The sequence below is a fragment of the Haliotis cracherodii genome, unplaced genomic scaffold (genome assembly GCF_022045235.1).
Source record: "Haliotis cracherodii isolate W230 unplaced genomic scaffold, xgHalCrac1.p SCAF_3, whole genome shotgun sequence".
NCBI classification, from domain to species: Eukaryota; Metazoa; Mollusca; class Gastropoda; order Lepetellida; family Haliotidae; genus Haliotis; species Haliotis cracherodii.
The window spans coordinates 72,342,921-72,364,116 of record NW_027266286.1 but is presented as its reverse complement, the minus strand read 5'-3'; the positions used below and the strand labels follow the sequence as shown (position 1 = coordinate 72,364,116).

The 21,196-nt window shown below is 41.6% G+C and overlaps 1 protein-coding gene and 1 pseudogene across 2 annotated transcripts in view; both read left to right on the top strand.

Annotated features, from left to right (window-relative positions):
- Nucleotides 1–982: 982 nt before the first annotated feature.
- Nucleotides 983–2,052, top strand: LOC139474884 (bifunctional 3'-5' exonuclease/ATP-dependent helicase WRN-like; annotated as a pseudogene).
- A 3,830-nt stretch (nucleotides 2,053–5,882) lies between these two features.
- The window catches only part of LOC139475969 (dynein axonemal heavy chain 1-like), a 121,073-nt gene continuing 105,759 nt past the window's right edge, over nucleotides 5,883–21,196 (top strand). For both annotated transcript variants that reach the window (XM_071259188.1, XM_071259187.1), the window contains exons 1-13: nucleotides 5,883–5,966; nucleotides 6,446–6,621; nucleotides 7,085–7,157; nucleotides 8,512–8,600; nucleotides 8,787–8,875; nucleotides 9,261–9,553; nucleotides 11,805–11,966; nucleotides 12,586–12,838; nucleotides 16,184–16,341; nucleotides 17,011–17,225; nucleotides 17,906–18,073; nucleotides 18,361–18,491; nucleotides 19,160–19,310. In XM_071259188.1, the coding sequence (XP_071115289.1) occupies nucleotides 6,457–6,621; nucleotides 7,085–7,157; nucleotides 8,512–8,600; nucleotides 8,787–8,875; nucleotides 9,261–9,553; nucleotides 11,805–11,966; nucleotides 12,586–12,838; nucleotides 16,184–16,341; nucleotides 17,011–17,225; nucleotides 17,906–18,073; nucleotides 18,361–18,491; nucleotides 19,160–19,310 (1,947 nt within the window). In that variant the 5' untranslated portion in view covers nucleotides 5,883–5,966; nucleotides 6,446–6,456. The remainder of the gene's footprint in view (nucleotides 5,967–6,445; nucleotides 6,622–7,084; nucleotides 7,158–8,511; nucleotides 8,601–8,786; nucleotides 8,876–9,260; nucleotides 9,554–11,804; nucleotides 11,967–12,585; nucleotides 12,839–16,183; nucleotides 16,342–17,010; nucleotides 17,226–17,905; nucleotides 18,074–18,360; nucleotides 18,492–19,159; nucleotides 19,311–21,196) is intronic.

Sequence of the window (21,196 nt, the reverse complement as noted above, 5' to 3'; positions counted from 1 at the left end):
TATGCGGTAATGGACTTTGCCGAGGTTGGATTTTATTGAGGGAGTCATCATTATTTAAATACGGGTAAATACATTTGAAGATTTTGTCATCATTGCGTTAGATCAGTGCCCCTTTAAATAGGCTGTACATCTTGTTTAAATCTCATAAGAAAAAACGACTCGTGGTCGTTCTTTATCGTAGAATAAAACACTGCAGGGAGAATTAACCATTCGGGGCTGCACCCATCATGGTTTATTCTCCCTGCAGTGTTTGCACCTTGGTGTGAGTGTGGGTGAGTTGGATTTATCGCCGCTTTGAACAGTATTCCAGTTATATCACGGCGTGTCAGCTTAATGTGGGAGGAAAGCGCGAAGTGATGCAGGTCTCAGATGTTTACCACTTTGGTGTAACCCACGAGCACTGCTATGTAGATGACAAACCTGACGAGCCTGGATTCGACCCCACAGTCATAACTTTCTGGCTTGCCCAAACCACGCAACTCTGCACAAAAAGTATATATATAATAAATTATATACTTTTCATGTCTCGTGAAATATCATATTTCTCTCACCTCGTGAGGGGGAAAGGAGACTCTTTCACTCGTGGCTACTCGTTTGCGTCATTTTGATACATGCTATTTTCATAGCCCTATCATTCGTACTTATTACATGAAGCCAGAAAAGCACTTTTTCTAGTATTTCCGACACTACTTTGGTGAATTGCAATTTATTCATTTATTGCATCTTTGATTATCCAGTGAATTTCAGTGAATTTAAATACAACGCGATTCTCTGGTCCAGACTCGATTATTCTAAGACCGCCGTCATAAAGCTGAAATATTGCTGAGTGCGGCGCTAGACAACAAACAACTACAACTCCATTATGTAAGAAACAGCTGACTTGAAACGTCCCTAAAAGTATCAACCCTGTATGGAGCCGAGTTGAACCAGTGACGAGTTCTCTCCCTTCGCAAAAGCTCCATTTCAATACGTGCTCATAACTTCGTTACCCTCTAGGATTCAGAGCAGGGAACGAGGTACTGCTGTAGGGAGTTTGGACTCGTTGGCGCCAGTGCTTACGACTAGAAAATAATGTCTACTTGTTTTATTCGCCTGCACATTCACTAAAGGTAGATCCAAGAAACAATCATGAATAAACGAATACGAGCAAGGAAGCGTGGCTTGCCTGACTGGATGGTAGACGATGATGAACCAGAATCGCAGGCAAGCAACGCACTTAGTTCGACGGATGACCAAGTTGAAGATGAACAACCGAAAGTAAATCGAATCAAAAAGCCGTTCTGTAAACCAAGCTATGAGTATCTCCCAGGAAACAAACACGGTCAGAAGAGCAAGGGCAACGTCCTGGCCACCCCGGATGCAGAAAACATCTCTGTCCGCTGACGATGTAGTTGCTCAGGCGATGCCGTTCATAGCCTTCTCGGGTTCCACCGTGTATACTCACAACTTTGGGGACTGTTCCTTACTCTGTGAAGAGATTATACGGACATGTTTAGACGCCGATAACAACAGTGAGCTGTGTGTAGGCTTCGACTTGGAATGGCCTGTGACCTACGTGAAAGGCAACGGAGGTAGAGTTGCGCTTGTTCAGGTAGCGGTGAACGAATATACGTGTTACCTGTTTCATATATCAGCTATTGGGTCTTTGCCGAAAATGTTGAAAAAGTTAATCGAAGATGATCGCGTGAAGAAAATCGGTGTGAACATCGAGAATGACATGTGGAAGTTGGCCAAAGATTTTGATTTTGAAGCGAGAAAAGTTATCAGGAATTCCATGATAGACTTGGGGAAATTAGCGAACACAAAACTTAAATCTAAGGAGAACTGGAGTTTAGACGGTCTTTGTAGGAATGTTCTTAGGATGAGGATGAATAAAGACGAGAGTGTGCGGTGCGGGAAGTGGGATGACTTCCCCTTGACGGACGAGCAGAAGCTATATGCAGCCACAGATGCATACGCATGCTTGAAGATATACAATACACTGGAACATGCACAGGGGTCGTAATGCTTATTTGGCAGCATGCCTATTTATATATGCCAGCTGCAATGATCAGACAATAAACAAACACCCTGGGGAGAGACTTATTCATGGCGTCACTCCTCAATGACAATTTGTTTTGTCAGGATCTGATGTTCTTGGGTTCGAATCCCAGATTCGACCAGAATATATGACCCATGGTTTGTCCCCACCAATTCCATACTCATTGGTTTCACGGAATTGGTAAACATCTTCGACCTGCGTCGCTAGGGGGTTTTTTCCGCCGCTGACGCGCCCTCATATAACTGTGATGTAACTCTAATAACAGCCGTCTTTAACCCAAGTCACTAGCTCCATTTGTACCACGGAGAAATGAATTTATGTAAAAAAACTATGAAATACTCACAAACCAACATATCTGTTGTGTTCTTAATTATTGAAATATATAGCAATGACAGTTTAATATACATTTCCATTTACAGGGTTGCACAGAAAGCAATATGGCTGACGTTTTTTTCTGATTGTACATTCTACCTCAGTTCTATGGTTATTCCCTGTTACGTACTTTTCATAATGTGAGCTTGATCATATTTACAATTAAAACATGTAAAAGAGCCCTACTTATTTTGTTTATTATTTACAGTACAATTTTTGCGCAAAGAAAATTTGCAGATTCCATCGATTGTTGTACCCCAAAATGATCGGGGTATTTAAGCCCAAGTTTCATCTGGGATTACTCTTTAGCTATTGACTTCCCACCTACCCCTCGTGAAAACTAGCTGACATTCAGAACTTCACTCTTATTAATGCATGTTATCATCTTATTATTTAGATGTATAAATAAATTATGTATTTTACCCATCATGACAGAGTGATCATGTGCAAAACTGTCTAATATTTGGACATGTGCATTTGTGCATGTGCATTCTTTGTGGAGAAAGGTACGATGTGATGTCACAAGCCTATTACATTACGTCATCTGAACAAAAGGCTCCCTTCAATGAAGTGTCTCTGTGGGGTTGACATTTGATACGTTTTTCTTCATGTTCTCTCTTAAACTGTTAATGAGTAATAAATACATTATCTACTCAAAACTCGGATTATCTGTCCTCCGTCAATGATTTCTGTAAGTCCTTCGCCAAAGACTTGGGATTACACCACGCGTTCACTGAGGACAGATAACACAACCAACAACGTATAACTGCTTCCAGGATGCGACTTATCGGCGGAGTCGTTTTGGTGCAGACAAGACTTAGTTGTAGATTAAGGTGGGTTGTTTGAATAGCTCATTCAAAGATCCAGTATGTTTGCTTGTGTGTCTGTCAAACAAATTCAACCCGGAATCCCCACAAAACGGTCAATTAACTTGGTTGAAATATCGGAGACAACGTTGGACGGTATGCTGAAAGAACAGTAAAAGACGTCGGAAATAAAAATGGCCAAAGAAGATAGCTTGATCTCATTAAGATCAGAGCTTTTATTTCAATGCAAGCAGATAAAGGAATGATTTTAATTAAATTCAAAGGGAAGCATATAAAATACAAATTTCGCTACCACAAAATAATATTCGATCACGGGATCAATATGCGCTTGAAAATTGAAGTCAACATTTTGTGTCATGAAATCTTTGTGCAGACATGTCCACAATCCTGATGTTCACGTTCCAAGATTGAACAGTCTGAATCAGTGTTCAGATTTGATTGTCAAAACAGATAATTTGGAGATAAACATACTGTGTTTTCAATGTAGTAGGTTACCTGTAGATTTAACGGCGCTGAATTAAACATTTGAAACCTCGCGCGCACATTGAAAACACAGTATTGCTTTTTAACCCCGCTAAATTGTACAGTAAAGTACGTTTATAACGATCGCGCTTATAACGAACTACGGTTATAACGAACTAAAGTTTGTGGTCCCTTTGAGTTCGTTATAATCGTAGTTTACTGTATTTGGAACCGAACGCGCAGCGTGAGGTTTCAAATGTTAAATTTAGCGCGGTTAAATCTACAGATAACCTAGCTCAACCTTGTATGTTTATCTCCATTCTACCATGACTAAATATAACGCGAACACTTTGGTGTTAGCAAATATATTGAGTGAAGTGGCATGGGTTGAGCCCAGTGTTTTGAGCGGGTTGTCCATCTGATTTACGGATTCACCGACAAGAGCCTGTAAACAAAATATAGCGATGTATATACTCCAGCAGTTTGTTTACACCGTAATACTTCATTCGAACACATGACAGGCGTTGAAAGCATATAAGCTCGGCAACTTGGTAAGCTAACATGAGGTGGGCATCCCTAAAGAAAACAAAGCAAGCTTTGCAAGGTTTTCGTTCTACACCGCGCGTCGGCATTATGACGTCATATCGCTCATTGTGACGCAAAAGACATGACGTCACAGTCGCGCCAGATTCCAAGTTCTCTTTTGTCTCCAAAATGTAAATACATATATTTTTAGATTTCTATCGTTTTTTCTGCACGAAATGTATTGCCACACATCCTTTGAATATTGTAGTAACCACATCTGTGTATTTTGTAACCTGTAATTGTAGGTATAATTATTTAAATATGCCTACCGACAATGACTGAAAAAGTACTATTCGAAGAATACAAGCTTCCGCGGTGATGCGGCCGTCAAACCAGCTTTTCAATCAGAGGGGGTTTATTGTGATTTGATAGCCGCTGATTGACCAATCAGAATTGAATCATTTCCAAATTCATGGTGGAACAACGGTTCATTAACTGACTGGCCTCGTAAACTGCCCCAAACTGTAAATCAATAAACAAAAGACCCTGCAGTGTAAAGAGGGCAGCCTAATCATACAGTCCTCAGACCAATCTCCCCTGATAATAAATGGCCAGCCCCAAGTTGAAGTAAGAATTAGTAGTTTCGTTTTATAACGTCCAACAGTGTTCCACTTCTGTCACATGAAAACAGCTCAATGTTTTAAGGAATGCCAGGAGAGAAGGGAACGCGCACAGGTATGGTGCTGAATTCGTGCGAAGCTGGGATTCGAACTCATAGTCATAGGGTCCTGGTATGCTGAGGGGACGCAACTCTATATGAATTCATTGGCAATCACACCTACTAACGACGTAAAGCAATCTTTGTTTGCATTCACCTGAACTAGCTGAACAACAAATATTACCTCAACTGGAACCGCCCATCATCGCAGGTATGCTTACCTTTAGGCCTTAAACAATTGTGAAACACAGAATTAAGTTATGAATTATCAGATGTAAGTGATCATTATTTACGGCCGTAATAAGCTAGGTATCTGTAACGAAAGACAAACAAATCGGACAAGAATTGTTTGATAAACATTACTTAGAAGTTGAAGGATGGCAAAGTAAACACAATTTATGGATAACAAGTAATTAAAGAAGTTGTTATCCATAAATTGTGTCTACTGTGAAATCGGGAAAGAGACTCATAAATAATTTTAAAACACCTTGTCTAATTCTAATACGAAATATACACAAATGAAAGAAACTTTTGAAAGCTTTTCGAGAATGTAGCTTTACTAATCTTCAGATTTTATAACTAAAACGCAGCGAAATCAGAATACACAAATCGCGTCATCTGAAAGATCACTATCATGTGTAGAGTTTCACTGTGAGTGAACTGAATGTATCTTGCGGAAAATGACGAGAGTAACTGAGTGTTTGTAGCACGCAGTGCTGTAGAGCATTTGTATAGTTTACGACATACACTGTATTACTATTAACGTTGGTAAAGGTTTTGATATTATAATGGAGATGCAGTTTTTACGAATCCACGAATCATAAGAATCAATAAAGGGTATACCCTGTAACATTAACTATTGTGAGTAATGTCTGTTGTTATTTACGACAAACGTCATACGGTAGCATTAGCTTATCGTGTCCATGACGACGACGCCATATTCGCAGTGTGAAGTGTAAACGAGCTTGAATTGATTACTGAAACTGGCTACACTATTAGTTTTACTGAGGATGCTGTGAAAGTAGGTTTGTTTTCTGTCAGGTCGATGTGTTTCCTCCAAACATTATTTCATGAAAGTTTACTTATCCGCTGCTAAATGATATTCATCTGAACTTTATTTGATGTTCTCGCAAATAAGCCTCGCACCTGCACTTGACACCTAATTCTTAATTTCTTCATATCGTAGGTAATGCCATAATTACTCACTATGCGTATTATCTATGAGACATGGTAATGGCCTTTAAGAATAGACCTTTTATGCCATTATTCCAGAATATTAAACGTAAGGCAAGGTTAGGATGGGGGTCATGTTGGAATTATGTAAATTGACACCTCAAAATCTGTGAATCGGTCTCAGTGAATGTTGTTGTGTTTTGTCTCTTGATTTAATATTTTCTTTTGTCACTACATTTCAGTGAGGTCTGTGATATATCCACAATTTCAGGTGTGTTGTGTGTATATATAAATCTTCTGTTTCACAAGTACCACTGCATTATTTAGGAATACAAAAGATGGCGTCGAGACCTATACGGAGTTCCCATGGGAAACCATTCTCTGCAAACAGAACACATGTCAGTACTCCACCTAAAACGGTTTCTGGTGAAAGATACCCTGAGATTAAACAACGAGGTTACTACTCCGACATAGTCGGTACCGATGCTGCCGAGAGCACAAAGGTAATGTTGTTGTAAATATAAATTAGGCAAGATTGTATTTTACTGGATAGACCAACCTTCCACCATTTTGTGAGGGGATGTACACAAGCTCCTTCCATAGCAATGTTGTTTAACTGTCTCGCGAAAATTACAGGGTCTTTCCTTTCGCACATCAGCTTGTAATATTTTTTGAGTAAGTGTCATTTTTATATACCTAAAGAAAAATTCTAAATATTGTTTAAATGTTGTACTGATGAGGTAATAATAAATGAAATTTCTATTTTAATGTCATTTATTGTGGTAGACAAATTTATTTTGAACTTGTTTTATTTTTTGTTTAAATCATATGTAATAACTAGTGGGGTCATATTTGAACAGATCAGTCAAGTCATTGGTTTGAAAATTATGTTCAAGCGATCTCACGACCGAATATAAATGTTACACATGCGTTTTGTAATAACTGAGAATGTTGGCTTTGTTCCAGAATGTCCTCAATGGCCCACCCACAGCACAAGACACACTCTGGACTGTGGCCAAAGAGAAACACACACCTAGAGGTACGTCATAGAGTGTCAGGACTCTGGAAATAACAGGATCAGAGAAATATGTACCATTGTGTTGATCATATGTATTACACAACTGTATTGAGAAGTTAACCTGTATTATTTTGTATGACTCTGTCAGTAATGTAATGATGAATCTCCTGTGCAGTCAGCTGTATACAAATTATAATGTGGCAGATGTAACAGTTAATGACGGCCTCCCTGGTGTAGTGGATTGAACATCTGCCTCAGGAGAAGGTCAGTGTTTTGGTCTCTTGGCCAAGTCATACCGAAAGAACTTAAAAGATGGTACTTTTTGTTACCCTGCCTAGTGGGCACTAAAGGGATAAAACATGGACTGGTCGGCTGGGGGTCAGTATGATGTGTCTGAGTAGGGTATCCATGTTAAACTGTGGCATGGTATCTCAGTGGGCTTGCACTATAAAGCCGACATCAGTCACACATGTGCATTCACATCCCATCAGTACAATAATCATGAATGCGAGGTCAAACCCAATTTCATAACACCATCACGGCAATGTGTTAGAAGGCTTTTATCATAAGACACTGTTTCTTTTATCTCATCCTGCCTTTTAAATAGTTTTTCCGTTTGATGTGTAACATATTGAACAGGGGTCAATTTAACTGCTGGCCTGTTGGCCTGTGGCAAGTTAAAATTATGAAAGGCTTTGCTGAAACATGAAGTAGATGGCCGGTCTGGCTAGTCAAAATTTCACCCCTTCTCTGTGTCTGTTTAATGTTTTTGTTTGGACACTTCTCGTGAGTCATGTAATTTGGATGAGAAAATGGTTAGGGGGGAGGAGGTCGTGTGAATGGTTAATTCAAAGATCATCTTGGTAGAGGACACAACCGGCAATTATGTAGTCATACAGTTATAGTGTATACCATGTATACTGACTTAGATATTTGAATGGGATGTTTTTAAATGACTTATTATGTGACTATACTCAAAAGGATTTTTATCATATTAGGCTAGGTGAAATGGGTTTTAATGTCGCGGTCAAGATTATTGCACTTCATACAGTGACACATGTGTGTGGCTGCTTGTACTATGCCAGACTAATGCCGACCAGTCCTTGTTATATCCCATTAATGCTGAGTGCCAGGCAGGGTGACAACAAGTACCATCTTTTACTCTGACACAGCTGGGGATCGAACTAACAACCCACTCTCTGGGCAGATGCTCTATCCAATAGGCCATGGTGGTAGTGTGATCATTAGTATGACGTTTAATGTTGCCATTTAATTCTTTTGTATCATTTGTAATACTCTTGTATCTCCATCATAGAATTATTGAAAAGTGTCGTAACTTATCATCTGTTCATTGTTCTTTCCAATGTTATTTCAGTGACAACATTCACAGCAAAGGCTGGAATTGAAGATGCCATTAAATATCAACAGTCCTATGGCCCTACCACAGAAAACAAAGATATATCAGTATGTAGAGGAATAATAATATTAATAATAATGGATCGGTGTGCACTTGAATTTCATTCTCAGCTCCATTGTTCAAATCAATATACAAAATAAACAACGCTGCACTATGATAGTAATCTTTTTTCAGTGAACTCATTTATTATGCGGAAATGTGAAGTACAGATCATAATTGATTATATTTTTCAGGATTTCCCTCTGACTGCCTCAGAGCCCAAAGTACAACTTCCTTTCTACACAAAGCCTGGGGAATGTCCTCGAAAAATAGAGATTGAAAGGTTTGCCATTTATGGAATAACATCCCAGTTTGACTATGCATTTAATTGGTAAATGTTTTACTTATCCTGCATTGCTCCTTAATGCATTCACTGCTTACCTTACGACAACAAAAAGACAGCATACAGCGATGGGTCTTGGGTGAAGAAATAAAAGTTGTTTCAAAGTCCCACTCCTGCCTTTTTGCACTGACCACCGCCGCTGTCTATGTGACCTTGATGAGTAGTCACCGTCTTCACTTCACTGTCTTATTTAGATTTTACTAATAACAAAGGAGAATGTCCCATCAAAAGTTGATAAAATCATATAAATGTGCTGGTGTTATGTGTCGGTGTTAGATTCTCTGCTATTATTCTCTTACTTTAACCTGATGTTTTCTATGTACAGACGGCGGAGGCATTATGCCAGCCAGGACCTCGATGAACTGCTGAACTCACACAATATTCAGACAGAACTGCTGATGCCAAAACAGCAGGTGAATGGCAACAACAACGTCATTCTGAATGCAGACCCCGACGACCCCGCCCCCTTCCCACCCTACTTGCCATTGCACATCTTCGACAACGAAGAGTTTGACAGTCGCACTCCCGCAGAGTGGATTGCCCTTGGACAAGAGAATGGATCACGCAAACCAGTTCCTGGCATCGCATTGCTGCCGACCAAAGATGCAGATGTGGAGAGTAAGTGTGCTGCATGTTCTTGGTTCTCTCACATGCCATCACTCAAGGAGGGATGCCCAAACTGCTTTGTGAAAAGATTGTTGTCCCTGGCTTTTAAAGGCTTCAAGCTAGAACCATACCTTGTTCTTGTTATAAGATTTGTTATGCAAATACGCAGGTTGAAATTGAAAATAAAAACAAATAAGATGTGTTTAATGATTCAAGATTGAATGAGAACTGGCTCCTCTTGCTTGTACCAGTTGTTTGGACAGTCTTACACATTGTAATTGATTAGTGTAATGTCATGTAATCATTCACTGCCCAATTGTTATATGTAAGCAAATTGTAAACTATCATTTGTGATGTTAAGACACTCTTGATACAGCAATTCTTTTACCTCTGACTCCGGCAAGCCAATTTGTCACATCTTACACACTCCATTCACAAAATTACAAATGTTTTTCAGCTATTTCTCTTTAGAAACACATTTAGATAAACATGAGCCATGCTATCATTGGCTATCTGTGGGGTTTTGTTGTCTGCACATGGAACCTTACAACCATTGTAAAGCAAGGATAAATACACAAATGGAAATTTCACATTTTAGGTTAATTTGTCAATGACAGTTCATCATTTGCGTGACCCCAGTATTGAGTACGACTGGTTCTTGTGGTGTAGTGGTTGACGTGAGTTAATCTGTGTTTGTGTTATCAGAGGAGCCAACAGACCCCAGTATTGAGTACGACTGGTTCCGTGTGGGTGTTGTGGTTGACGTGAGTTAATCTGTGTTTGTGTTATCAGAGGAGCCAACAGACCCCAGTATTGAGTATGACTGGTTCCGTGTGGGTGTTGTGGTTGACGTGAGTTAATCTGTGTTTGTGTTATCAGAGGAGCCAACAGACCCCAGTATTGAGTATGACTGGTTCCGTGTGGGTGTTGTGGTTGACGTGAGTTAATCTGTGTTTGTGTTATCAGAGGAGCCAACAGACCCCAGTATTGAGTATGACTGGTTCCGTGTGGGTGTTGTGGTTGACGTGAGTTAATCTGTGTTTGTGTTATCAGAGGAGCCAACAGACCCCAGTGTTGAGTATGACTGGTTCCATGTGGGTGTAGTGGTTGACGTGCCTTAATCTGTTTGTGTTATCAGAGGAGCCAACAGACCCCAGTATTGAGTATGACTGGTTCCGTGTGGGTGTTGTGGTTGACGTGAGTTAATCTGTGTTTGTGTTATCAGAGGAGCCAACAGACCCCAGTATTGAGTATGACTGGTTCCGTGTGGGTGTTGTGGTTGACGTGAGTTAATCAGTTTGTTTTATCAGAGGAGCCAACAGACCCCAGTATTGAGTATGACTGGTTCCATGTGGGTGTAGTGGTTGACGTGAGTTAATCTGTGTTTGTGTTATCAGAGGAGCCAACAGACCCCAGTATTGAGTATGACTGGTTCCATGTGGGTGTTGTGGTTGACGTGAGTTAATCTGTTAATCTGTGTTATCAGAGGAGCCAACAGACCCCAGTGTTGAGTATGACTGGTTCCGTGTGGGTGTTGTGGTTGACGTGAGTTAATCTGTGTTTGTTTTATCAGAGGAGCCAACAGACCCCAGTATTGAGTACGACTGGTTCCGTGTAGGTGTTGTGGTTGACATGAGTTAATCTGTTTGTTTAATCAGAGGAGCCAACAGACCCCAGTATTGAGTACGACTGGTTCTGTGTGGGTGTAGTGGTTGACGTGAGTTAATGTGTGTTTGTTTTATCAGAGGAGCCAACAGACCCCAGTATTGAGTATGACTGGTTCCGTGTGGGTGTTGTGGTTGACGTGAGTTAATCTGTTTGTGTTATCAGAGGAGCCAACAGACCCCAGTATTGAGTACGACTGGTTCCGTGTAGGTGTAGTGGTTGACGTGAGTTAATGTGTGTTTGTTTTATCAGAGGAGCCAACAGACCCCAGTATTGAGTACGACTGGTTCCGTGTGGGTGTTGTGGCTGACGTGAGTTAAACTGTGTTTGTTTTATCAGAGGAGCCAACAGACCCCAGTATTGAGTACGACTGGTTCCGTGTGGGTGTTGTGGTTGACATGAGTTAATCTGTGTTTGTGTAATCAGAGGAGCCAACAGACCCCAGTATTGAGTACGACTGGTTCCGTGTGGGTGTTGTGGTTGACGTGAGTTAATCTGTGTTTGTGTTATCAGAGGAGCCAACAGACCCCAGTGTTGAGTATGACTGGTTCTGTGTGGGTGTAGTGGTTGACGTGAGTTAATCTGTTTGTGTTATCAGAGGAGCCAACAGACCCCAGTGTTGAGTACGACTGGTTCCGTGTGGGAGTCCTGGACTATGATGAGACATGTAAGAGATACCTGGTGCAGAAGGTCAACAAGTCTGGCAGAGTTGTCGACCCTGACGGAAAACCCGTTGTTAATGGTGGAATGCTGGACGATGGTGAGACATTTCTCTGTTACTGAATCATAACTTTTAGAGTCCAACTCTACTGTATCCACCAGTGAACATACAGGAGGTAGACTTTATGTGGTTTTTTTATTTGATTTTTTTTTTACATCTGCTACCTGCAAGTTGGTTCGAAATGAAATTTCCTGACATCAAGTACTCAATTACACCTGTACGTCTGATACCACGTTATGTTATAATAAATACAAAAGTTATCAGTAATTGTCCATAGCATTCTCTTTATGTAATCTCAGAGTTGGGAGACAATCATGACATCACCTGGAGTGCTATGACATCATGATACAATGGATGACATCACATGCTTCTGTATAGTATCCATTTCACAAAACCAAATGCCATGTTTTTCAAATTTGGGATGAGATACACATCATGAAAAGTATTGATATGTGAACACTTTCAAGGTTTCAAGGTTTCAAATCCCATTTAACAGACTGTGGCACACTGTTTTAGATAAAGGTTTCTTTTCAAATCTGGTATGGCTTGGACAGTTTTTTTGCCTCTATATTTTTAAGGGAATTGTCTCAGAATAAGTTGTTTCCTATTTGTTGATTGAATGCTTGAAATCCTTCTATTCCTGAACTCTGTCGTGCAGGTACTAGAATAAAGCTGTCCAACCAGTTCTGGATCCCCAGAATCCGCCTGATGCTGATGGCTGAAGATCCCCAGATATATGCCATGCGTGTGTCCCAAGCGTACGAGGCCCGCAAACTGTGTGAGGCGGAGCTGCGATACAACCTGTACATAGACTGTATGCCCATGGATGGTGTGGGGGAGTTGGACCAGGCGTCACTCAAGAGGATGATTGAGTGGGCACGGAGCGCCCCAGGACTGGCCAGAGACAAGCAGTGAGTGGCTTCATGTTTCTTCTGCAGAATGCTTTTTTCAGGGAAAATATTTGGCACTTCCTGCTCACCTGAGGCTATCTTCTCCAAGTTAACATTTTCCTTCTCATGAAAACATTTATCATTTTATGAAGTGTGTTGTTATGAACATTTTGTACCACATTTGAAGCCTTGTGCAGTACAGTCTTTGGTGTGGTCACTAAATGGTGATTGGTTGGCTAAGCAGAATACTGTGATAACTGCTTGGGTAGATGACCACCAGGAAAGAACAACCATCATTTAGGACCTTGCTGAATTAGTGCCTCAGTGTTCCCTGGTTGTGTGCTCACTCTATTGACCATTGTACTTGTAAATCAGCTGATCAGTGTAATATTTCCCTCCTGGGAATCTGGCAGAGGCTCCCTGTGTTGACTATATCAGACATGAGCATGTTGTGTTGACTGTACTCAGACACATGAGCATGTTGTGTTGACTACTCGGACATGAACATGCTGTGTTGACTACTCAGACATGAACATGTTGTGTTGACTGTTAAGGGTGAAACGATACACCGATATTCCGATGCATCGCGATACTTGACCCACGATACGATATACGATAAACGTGGGCCCATTTATCGATACGCCACGATACGGAACGCAAATCTCAAGTACAGCGTTTCCTCGCTATTGTGCCTTTCAATAAACCGCAAACTTGGTTATAGCGCGCGGTAACGCATGGCTCCCAAAAACGTACTTACATTTTTAATAAGCTCAGGTTTTACACCGACAGATGTTTTTCCCCCATCTCATTAAACATTATCAGCTGATCATCGCAAGCACATAACAATGGAAATACAAGTCAGCAAGTCCGAACTGAAGTACGCAATTCAATACCATTATTATACTATCTTGTTATTAAAACGTGTTCATTATATATCTGGACTTGTGTTTGTAGTATATTTTATTAATTTAACTCAAAATTTCATTTAATATTGTTTTCATTAAGTTAGGTGAAATCGTGTGTGAAGAGATACAGCAACCACGGTCAGATTACCGCTTTTGACGTATTGAAACGAACTTTAGTTGCTAGAGAATGGATACATATATGAAAAAGGCCCTACTTTGACTCGTCAAAAGTCATATTTGTGGCAATTTGGCTAATATATGTCAACATAACGTTTTCGCAATCGAAATACATGTAGCACGGGAAGTCCCTAGGGTGACTGGTCAAATTGTTCTATACGTAAAAATATCCTGCAACAGCAATCACCAGTACCAAAATGCTACACTTGTGGTTTTTATAATTTTAAATATATATATAGTAAAAGCTGCAACTAAGGTAACACGATATTGAATATATTATTCCTGATAAAACAAAAAATTCAGATACAATTTCTTCGACCATTGCATCAAAATTCTTTGACGTTGTATCACTGGTGGAGCACATTAATTTTTTTCTGGTGTTTGAACTTTGAATTGTTTTTAAGGAAAGTTAGAGAAAGTTCCACTTTGAAGCTGAACAACTTCAGTAGTCTTGTTATTATAAAATAATTTTGACTGTTCCAAAATCATGAAAGGTTCAAACTTGACATGCTTTAAAGTCTTGTTTTTTTTATCATTGCGTATCGAGATACGTATCGTATCCTGACCAGAATATCGAGATGCGTATCGTATCGTGACCTTCCTGTATCGTTGCAGCCCTATTGACTGTACTCGGACATGAGCATGTTGTGTTGGCTGTACTCAGACACATGAACATGTTGTGTTGACTGTACTCGGACATGAGCATGTTGTGTTGACTACTCGGACATGAGCATGTTGTGTTGACTGTACTCAGACATATGAGCATGCTGTGTTGACTACTCAGACATATGAGCATGTTGTGTTGACTGTACTCAGACACATGAACATGTTGTGTTGACTGTACTCGGACATGAGCATGTTGTGTTGACTACTCGGACATGAGCATGTTGTGTTGACTGTACTCAGACATATGAGCATGCTGTGTTGACTACTCAGACATATGAGCATGTTGTGTTGACTGTACTCAGACACATGAACATGTTGTGTTGACTGTACTCGGACATGAGCATGTTGTGTTGACTACTCGGACATGAGCATGTTGTGTTGACTGTACTCAGACATATGAGCATGTTGTGTTGACTGTACTCAGACACATGAGCATGTTGTGTTGACTGTACTCGGACATGAGCATGTTGTGTTGACTGTACTCAGACATATGAGCATGTTGTGTTGACTGTACTCAGACACATGAGCATGTTGTGTTGACTGTACTCAGACATGAGCATGTTGTGTTGACTACTCGGACATGAGCATGTTGTGTTGACTACTCGGACATGAGCATGTTGTGTTTACTACTCGGACATGAGCATGTTGTGTTGACTGTACTCAGACATGAGCATGTTGTGTTGATTGTACTCAGACATATGATCATGTTGTGTTGACTGTACTCAGACATGAGCATGTTGTGTTGATTGTACTCAGACATATGATCATGTTGTGTTGACTGTACTCAGACATGAGCATGTTGTGTTGACTGTACTCAGACACATGAACATGTTGTGTTGACTGTACTCAGACATGTGATCATGTTGTGTTGACTGTACTCAGACATGAGCATGTTGTGTTGATTGTACTCAGACATATGATCATGTTGTGTTGACTGTACTCAGACATATGAGCATGTTGTGTTGACTACTCAGACATATGAGCATGTTGCGTTGACTGTACTCAGACGTGTGAGCATGTTGTGTTGACTGTACTCAGACATATGAGCATGTTGTGTTGACTACTCAGACATATGAGCATGTTGCGTTGACTGTACTCAGACGTGTGAGCATGTTGTGTTGACTGTACTCAGACATGAGCATGTTGCGTTGACTGTACTCAGACGTGTGAGCATCTTGTGTTGACTGTACTCAGACATATGAGCATGTTGCGTTGACTGTACTCAGACGTGTGAGCATGTTGTGTTGACTGTACTCAGACATATGAGTTTGCTGTTGACTGTACTCAGACATATGAGTTTGCTGTTGACTGTACACAGACATATGAGTATGCTGTTGACTGTACTCAGACATATGAGTTTGCTGTTGACTGTACTCAGACATATGAGCATGTTGTGTTGACTGTACTCAGACATATAAGCATGTTGTGTTGACTACTCAGACATAGGAGCATGCTGTGTTGACTGTACTCAGACATATGAGTTTGCTGTTGACTGTACTCAGACAAATGAGTTTGCTATTGACTGTACTCAGACTTAGGAGCATGTTGTGTTGACTGTACTCAGACATATGAGTTTGCTGTTGACTGTACTCAGACATATGAGCATGTTGTGTTGCAGTGTGGAGGACTATGTACAAGTGCTGGAGAAGGAGGTGAACATTGACTTCTGTCGCTCCATGAACAGAATCATCTTTGAGAAGACAGTGAATGAAGACCCACACACCTTTGCCTTTGTCTCTGTCCCCACCGTGGTGAAAGTCAGCATTCCCCGGAGAGGTTGGTTGTTGTGTTGTCAGATATATCAACTGTTGTTAACCATTGCAGTGACAATCTCACTGAAACGGAACAGCGGACGCACAGTCAAGCATTGCTGTAGCATCGTCATCATGGTATTGAGATTTATTGGAAACCTGGACTTGTCTTTTTGTTACCGTTCATGTAAAGTATTCATCCAAGTCTCAAGTCAATTAATTATTCTTGGTATTGACAGAAGGTCAAAACAAAATCTTTGGAATGATCTTTTTTTCCAAATCCTGAAAAATAATCAAAAATGGTGTTGCAGGGATAATTCTTGTGTGGGGCCTTTGAAGGCCTACATTTTCAAATGCAATGGGGCATTATAATATTGTGCTGTATGGGTGATCCTCTGGAAGATTTTAAATTTTCACATAAAGGGCCAATATCTGAAAATTCCTGGAGTGAATCCTGGTGTTGTACCTTCAAAAACTCTCCTAAGGAGGATAAACCCTAAAACTGAAACTTAGAATCTGATCTTTGAATGCAGTAATGTAAATGTTATCATGTTTTAAAATATTAAAAAATCCTTCCTATTCTCACTTTATCAAAACATAAAATAAATAACGTTTTTGTAGCTGTCTTACAGAAAGCTCAAAACTTGTGTATATACATCTGTGACCGTCCATTGGTGTATCCTTGTTGTGGCAGGTTGTTGTCTAGATGTACCAGAATACCCGTTTGATGAGCAGTACGACAACTTTGCCTTCAACTCGCTGCTGACACGTGAAGAGAGTATCCAGGCAACAGGCAAAGTCCGCACAGAATGTAACAAGGTAGCGGGCATGCCGGTGTTCCACGTCCCTACTGCTAAACCCATGAGGCTGGAGGAGTTCGAACAGACACAGTCACAGACAACGTCTCAGGTAGGACACAGCTGTAAACTCACCACACCACAAAGTAGAGATAATCTCTGATCCAGGATTGGTTTTGTAAGAAATTTTTGATTTTCCTAGGGACAGCAGATAAATGAACACAATCTTCTTGAGGCAACAATAAGGTTTGACTTTTCATGACTCCATGACTCCGTGTCAGGCATGGAAACTCCAGAATTCTGGGAACCAATTTTCAGATGTCCACTTTGGGAACATTTATAAGAAATCTAAGGGACATTACTTTGTACCCATGATTTGTTAATCCAAATGATATGACTGAACAGTACCTGCTAGATTTACAGATTTTCACTGTGCTGTCTGTGACTTTAGCCACTTCACTGTAGCCCAAGTCGAGTAAAATTTCTTTCGGTCTAGAAAGCTTTTCTCACTAAAATTCAGACAATAACACTAAGATCGACTGAAAATGATGTCAAATGACAGGTTCGGGCTGGTAGACTGAAAACTGAAGCGCAGACTGCTGTACTCAACTTGTTACATGCTAAAGGAAATCAAGGCATTCTTCATAAAGCACTCCTGCTTTCTTTACAGTAACCTGAATCGAAAACTTTCTGATAAACTCAGATCGCTTGATGGGATGGTCCTGTTTGTTTTGGAGCTATCTTCAAGAAGCAATGTGTGCTGTTGCTAGTATTTCCTCTGTCTGTCTCCAGGTGTCTCTGTTCCTGAAGGACAGCTGGATCACCACGCTGCGAGCCAACATCCGGACCTGTCTGCGAGACGTGGGCAAGGGCTGGTTCAACATCCATGAGACAAACTGGGAGGTGTACCAGATCTCCAAACTCAAGAAGTTCATGGAGATGGTCAAGTTTATCATGCAGGTACAGTGTTACAACACAAATAGGGTTACCACAAGTTCAAGTTCTGGAGCCAAGTTGTGACCACATGTATTGCAAGTGTATAGTTTCTTTTGAATTAAATTGGCTGTGGTTTGTCTGTAAATGTGGCAAGGACGATCAATTTTAAAAGTTTTAAGGGACTTTTGTTCAGAACTTTTATCAGTTTTGTCATAAAAACGATCAAATCCGGAAACCATTGATTAATGAGCTGATATTATGTGTGTTGTTTGTGGATTAGTTTCATGTAAGGTGATGATATCTGTGTTCAGGACTCCCTGAGGTACCTGGTGCAAGACTCACTGGTCAACTTCACACAGATGGTGGTAGATGCCTGTCACTCTACCCTTGAGCTGGAAGACAGCTTTGTGTGGGGACCTGATGTCATCAGCAGTTCCTTCAAGTAAGTCTCCATCGGCAGCTCATACAGTTTTCTCCTTCCTTCCCCCCATCAGCAGCTCATAAAGGTATCCTTCTCCATCAGCAGCTCATACAGTTTTCTTCCCCAGAACAGGTCATACACATAATTTCCCATGAACAGGTCATTCACATAAGTTCCCATGAACAGGTCATTCACATAAGTTCCCATGAACAGGTCATTCACATAAGTTCCCATAAACAAGTCATTCACATAAGTTCCTATGAACAGGTCATTCACATAAGTTCCCATGAACAGATCATTCACATAAGTTCCCATAAACAAGTCATTCACATAAGTTCCCATGAACAGGTCATTCACATAAGTTCCCATGAACAGGTCATTCATTTAAGTCCCCATGAACAGATCATTCATGTAAGTCCCCATCAGCAGATCATTCACGTAAGTCCACATGAACAGGTCATTCACATAAGTTCCCATGAACAGATCATTATGTGAGTCCCCATGAACAGATCATTCCTGTAAGTCCCCATGAACAGGTCATTCACGTAAATCCCCATGAACAGGTCATTCAAGAAAGTCCCCATCACCAGCTCATACAAAACAATTCCCATTATTCAAATTTGCATTTGTCTAATGTCCATGTCTATCAATGTTATGTCGAGTTATAAATAGTATCTTGCTGATTTCAGACCAAAGAGGAATGCCCTGTTCCTGGTGGACCTGACCCTGGATAACCAGGGCGTTCACTACAGCACCAATATCACATCATTTGAGTCCACCCTCGTCTCACTGTTTGACCGCGGAATCCTCTCCACACAGAATGTGCCCCAGTTGGAGAAGGTGGGTGATGAGGGAATTGTTTGATCATGTTGATTTGATCATTTTGATGGCCTGGATAGTGTAGGATGGCTTGAACAGTGTAGGATGGCTTGAACAGTGTAGGATGGCAGGGGTAGTATAGGATTGCTGGGATAGGGTAGGATGGCTTGAACAGTGTAGGATGGCAGGGGTAGTATAGGATTGCTGGGATAGGGTAGGATGGCTTGAACAGTGAAGGATGGCTGGGGTAGTATAGGATTGCTGGGATAGTGTAGAATGGCTTGAACAGTGTAGGATGGCTGGGGTAGTATAGGATTGCTGGGATAGTGTAGGATGGCTTGAGCAGTGAAGGGTGGCTGGGGTAGTGTAGGATGGCTGGGATAGTGTAGGGGGGCTGGGATAGTGTAGGATGGCTTGAACAGTGTAGGGGGGCTGGGATAGTGTAGGATGGCTTGAGCAGTGTAGGATGGCTGGGATAGTGTAGGGGGGCTGGGATAGTGTAGGGGGGCTGGGATAGTGTAGTGGGGGGGGTAAGGATAGTGTAGAGTGGCTGGGGTAGTGTAGGATGGCTGGGATAGTGAAGGGTGGCTTGAGCAGTGTAGAATGGCTTGAGCAGTGTAGGGTGGCTGGGATAGTGAAGGGGGGCTTGAGCAGTGTAGAATGGCTTGAGCAGTGTAGGATGGCTGGGATAGTGAAGGGTGGCTGGGATAGTGTAGGGGGGCTGGGATAGTGTAGGATGGCTTGAACAGTGTAGGGGGGCTGGGATAGTGTAGGATGGCTTGAACAGTGTAGGGGGGCTGGGATAGTGTAGGATGGCTTGAGCAGTGTAGGGTGGCTGGGGTAGTGTAGGATGGCTGGGATAGTGTAGGGGGGCTGGGATAGTGTAGGATGGCTTGAGCAGTGTAGGGTGGCTGGGGTAGTGTAGGATGGCTGGGATAGTGTAGGGGGGCTGGGATAGTGTAGGATGGCTTGAACAGTGTAGGGGGGCTGGGATAGTGTAGGATGGCTTGAGCAGTGTAGGATGGCTGGGATAGTGTAGGGGGGCTGGGATAGTGTAGGGGGGGCTAGGATAGTGTAGAATGGCTTGAGCAGTGTAGGGTGGCTGGGATAGTGAAGGGTGGCTTGAGCAGTGTAGAATGGCTTGAGCAGTGTAGGATGGCTGGGATAGTGAAGGGTGGCTGGGATAGTGTAGAATGGCTTGAGCAGTGTAGAATGGCTGGGATAGTGTAGGGGGCTGGGATAGGGTAGGATGGCTTGAGCAGTGTAGGATGACTTGGATAGTGTAGATGGATGGGATAGTGTAGGTGGATGGGATAGTGTAGATAGCTGGGATAGTGTAGGTGGATGGGATAGTGTAGGTGGATGGGATAGTGTAGATGGCTGGGATAGTGTAGATGGCTGGGATAGTGTAGGTGGATGGGATAGTGTAGGTGGATGGGATAGTGTATTGGATAGTGTAGGTGGATGGGATAGTGTAGGTGGATGGGATAGTGTAGATAGCTGGGATAGTGTAGGTGGATGGGATAGTGTAGATAGCTGGGATAGTGTACATGGCTGGGATAGTGTAGGTGGATTGGATAGTGTATGGGATAGTGCAGATGGATGGGATAGTGTAGGTGGATGGGATAGTGTAGGTTGATGGGATAGTGTAGATGGATGGGATAGTGTAGGTGGATGGGATAGTGTAGATGGCTGGATTAGTGTAGGTGGATGGGATAGTGTAGATGGCTGGGATAGTGTAGGTGGCTGGGATAGTGTAGGTGGATGGGATAGTGTAGATGGCTGGGAGAGTGTAGGTGGATGGGATAGTGTAGATGGATGGGATAGTGTAGGTGGATGGGATAGTGTAGGTGGATGGGATAGTGTAGATGGCTGGGATAGTGTAGGTTGATGGGATAGTGTAGATG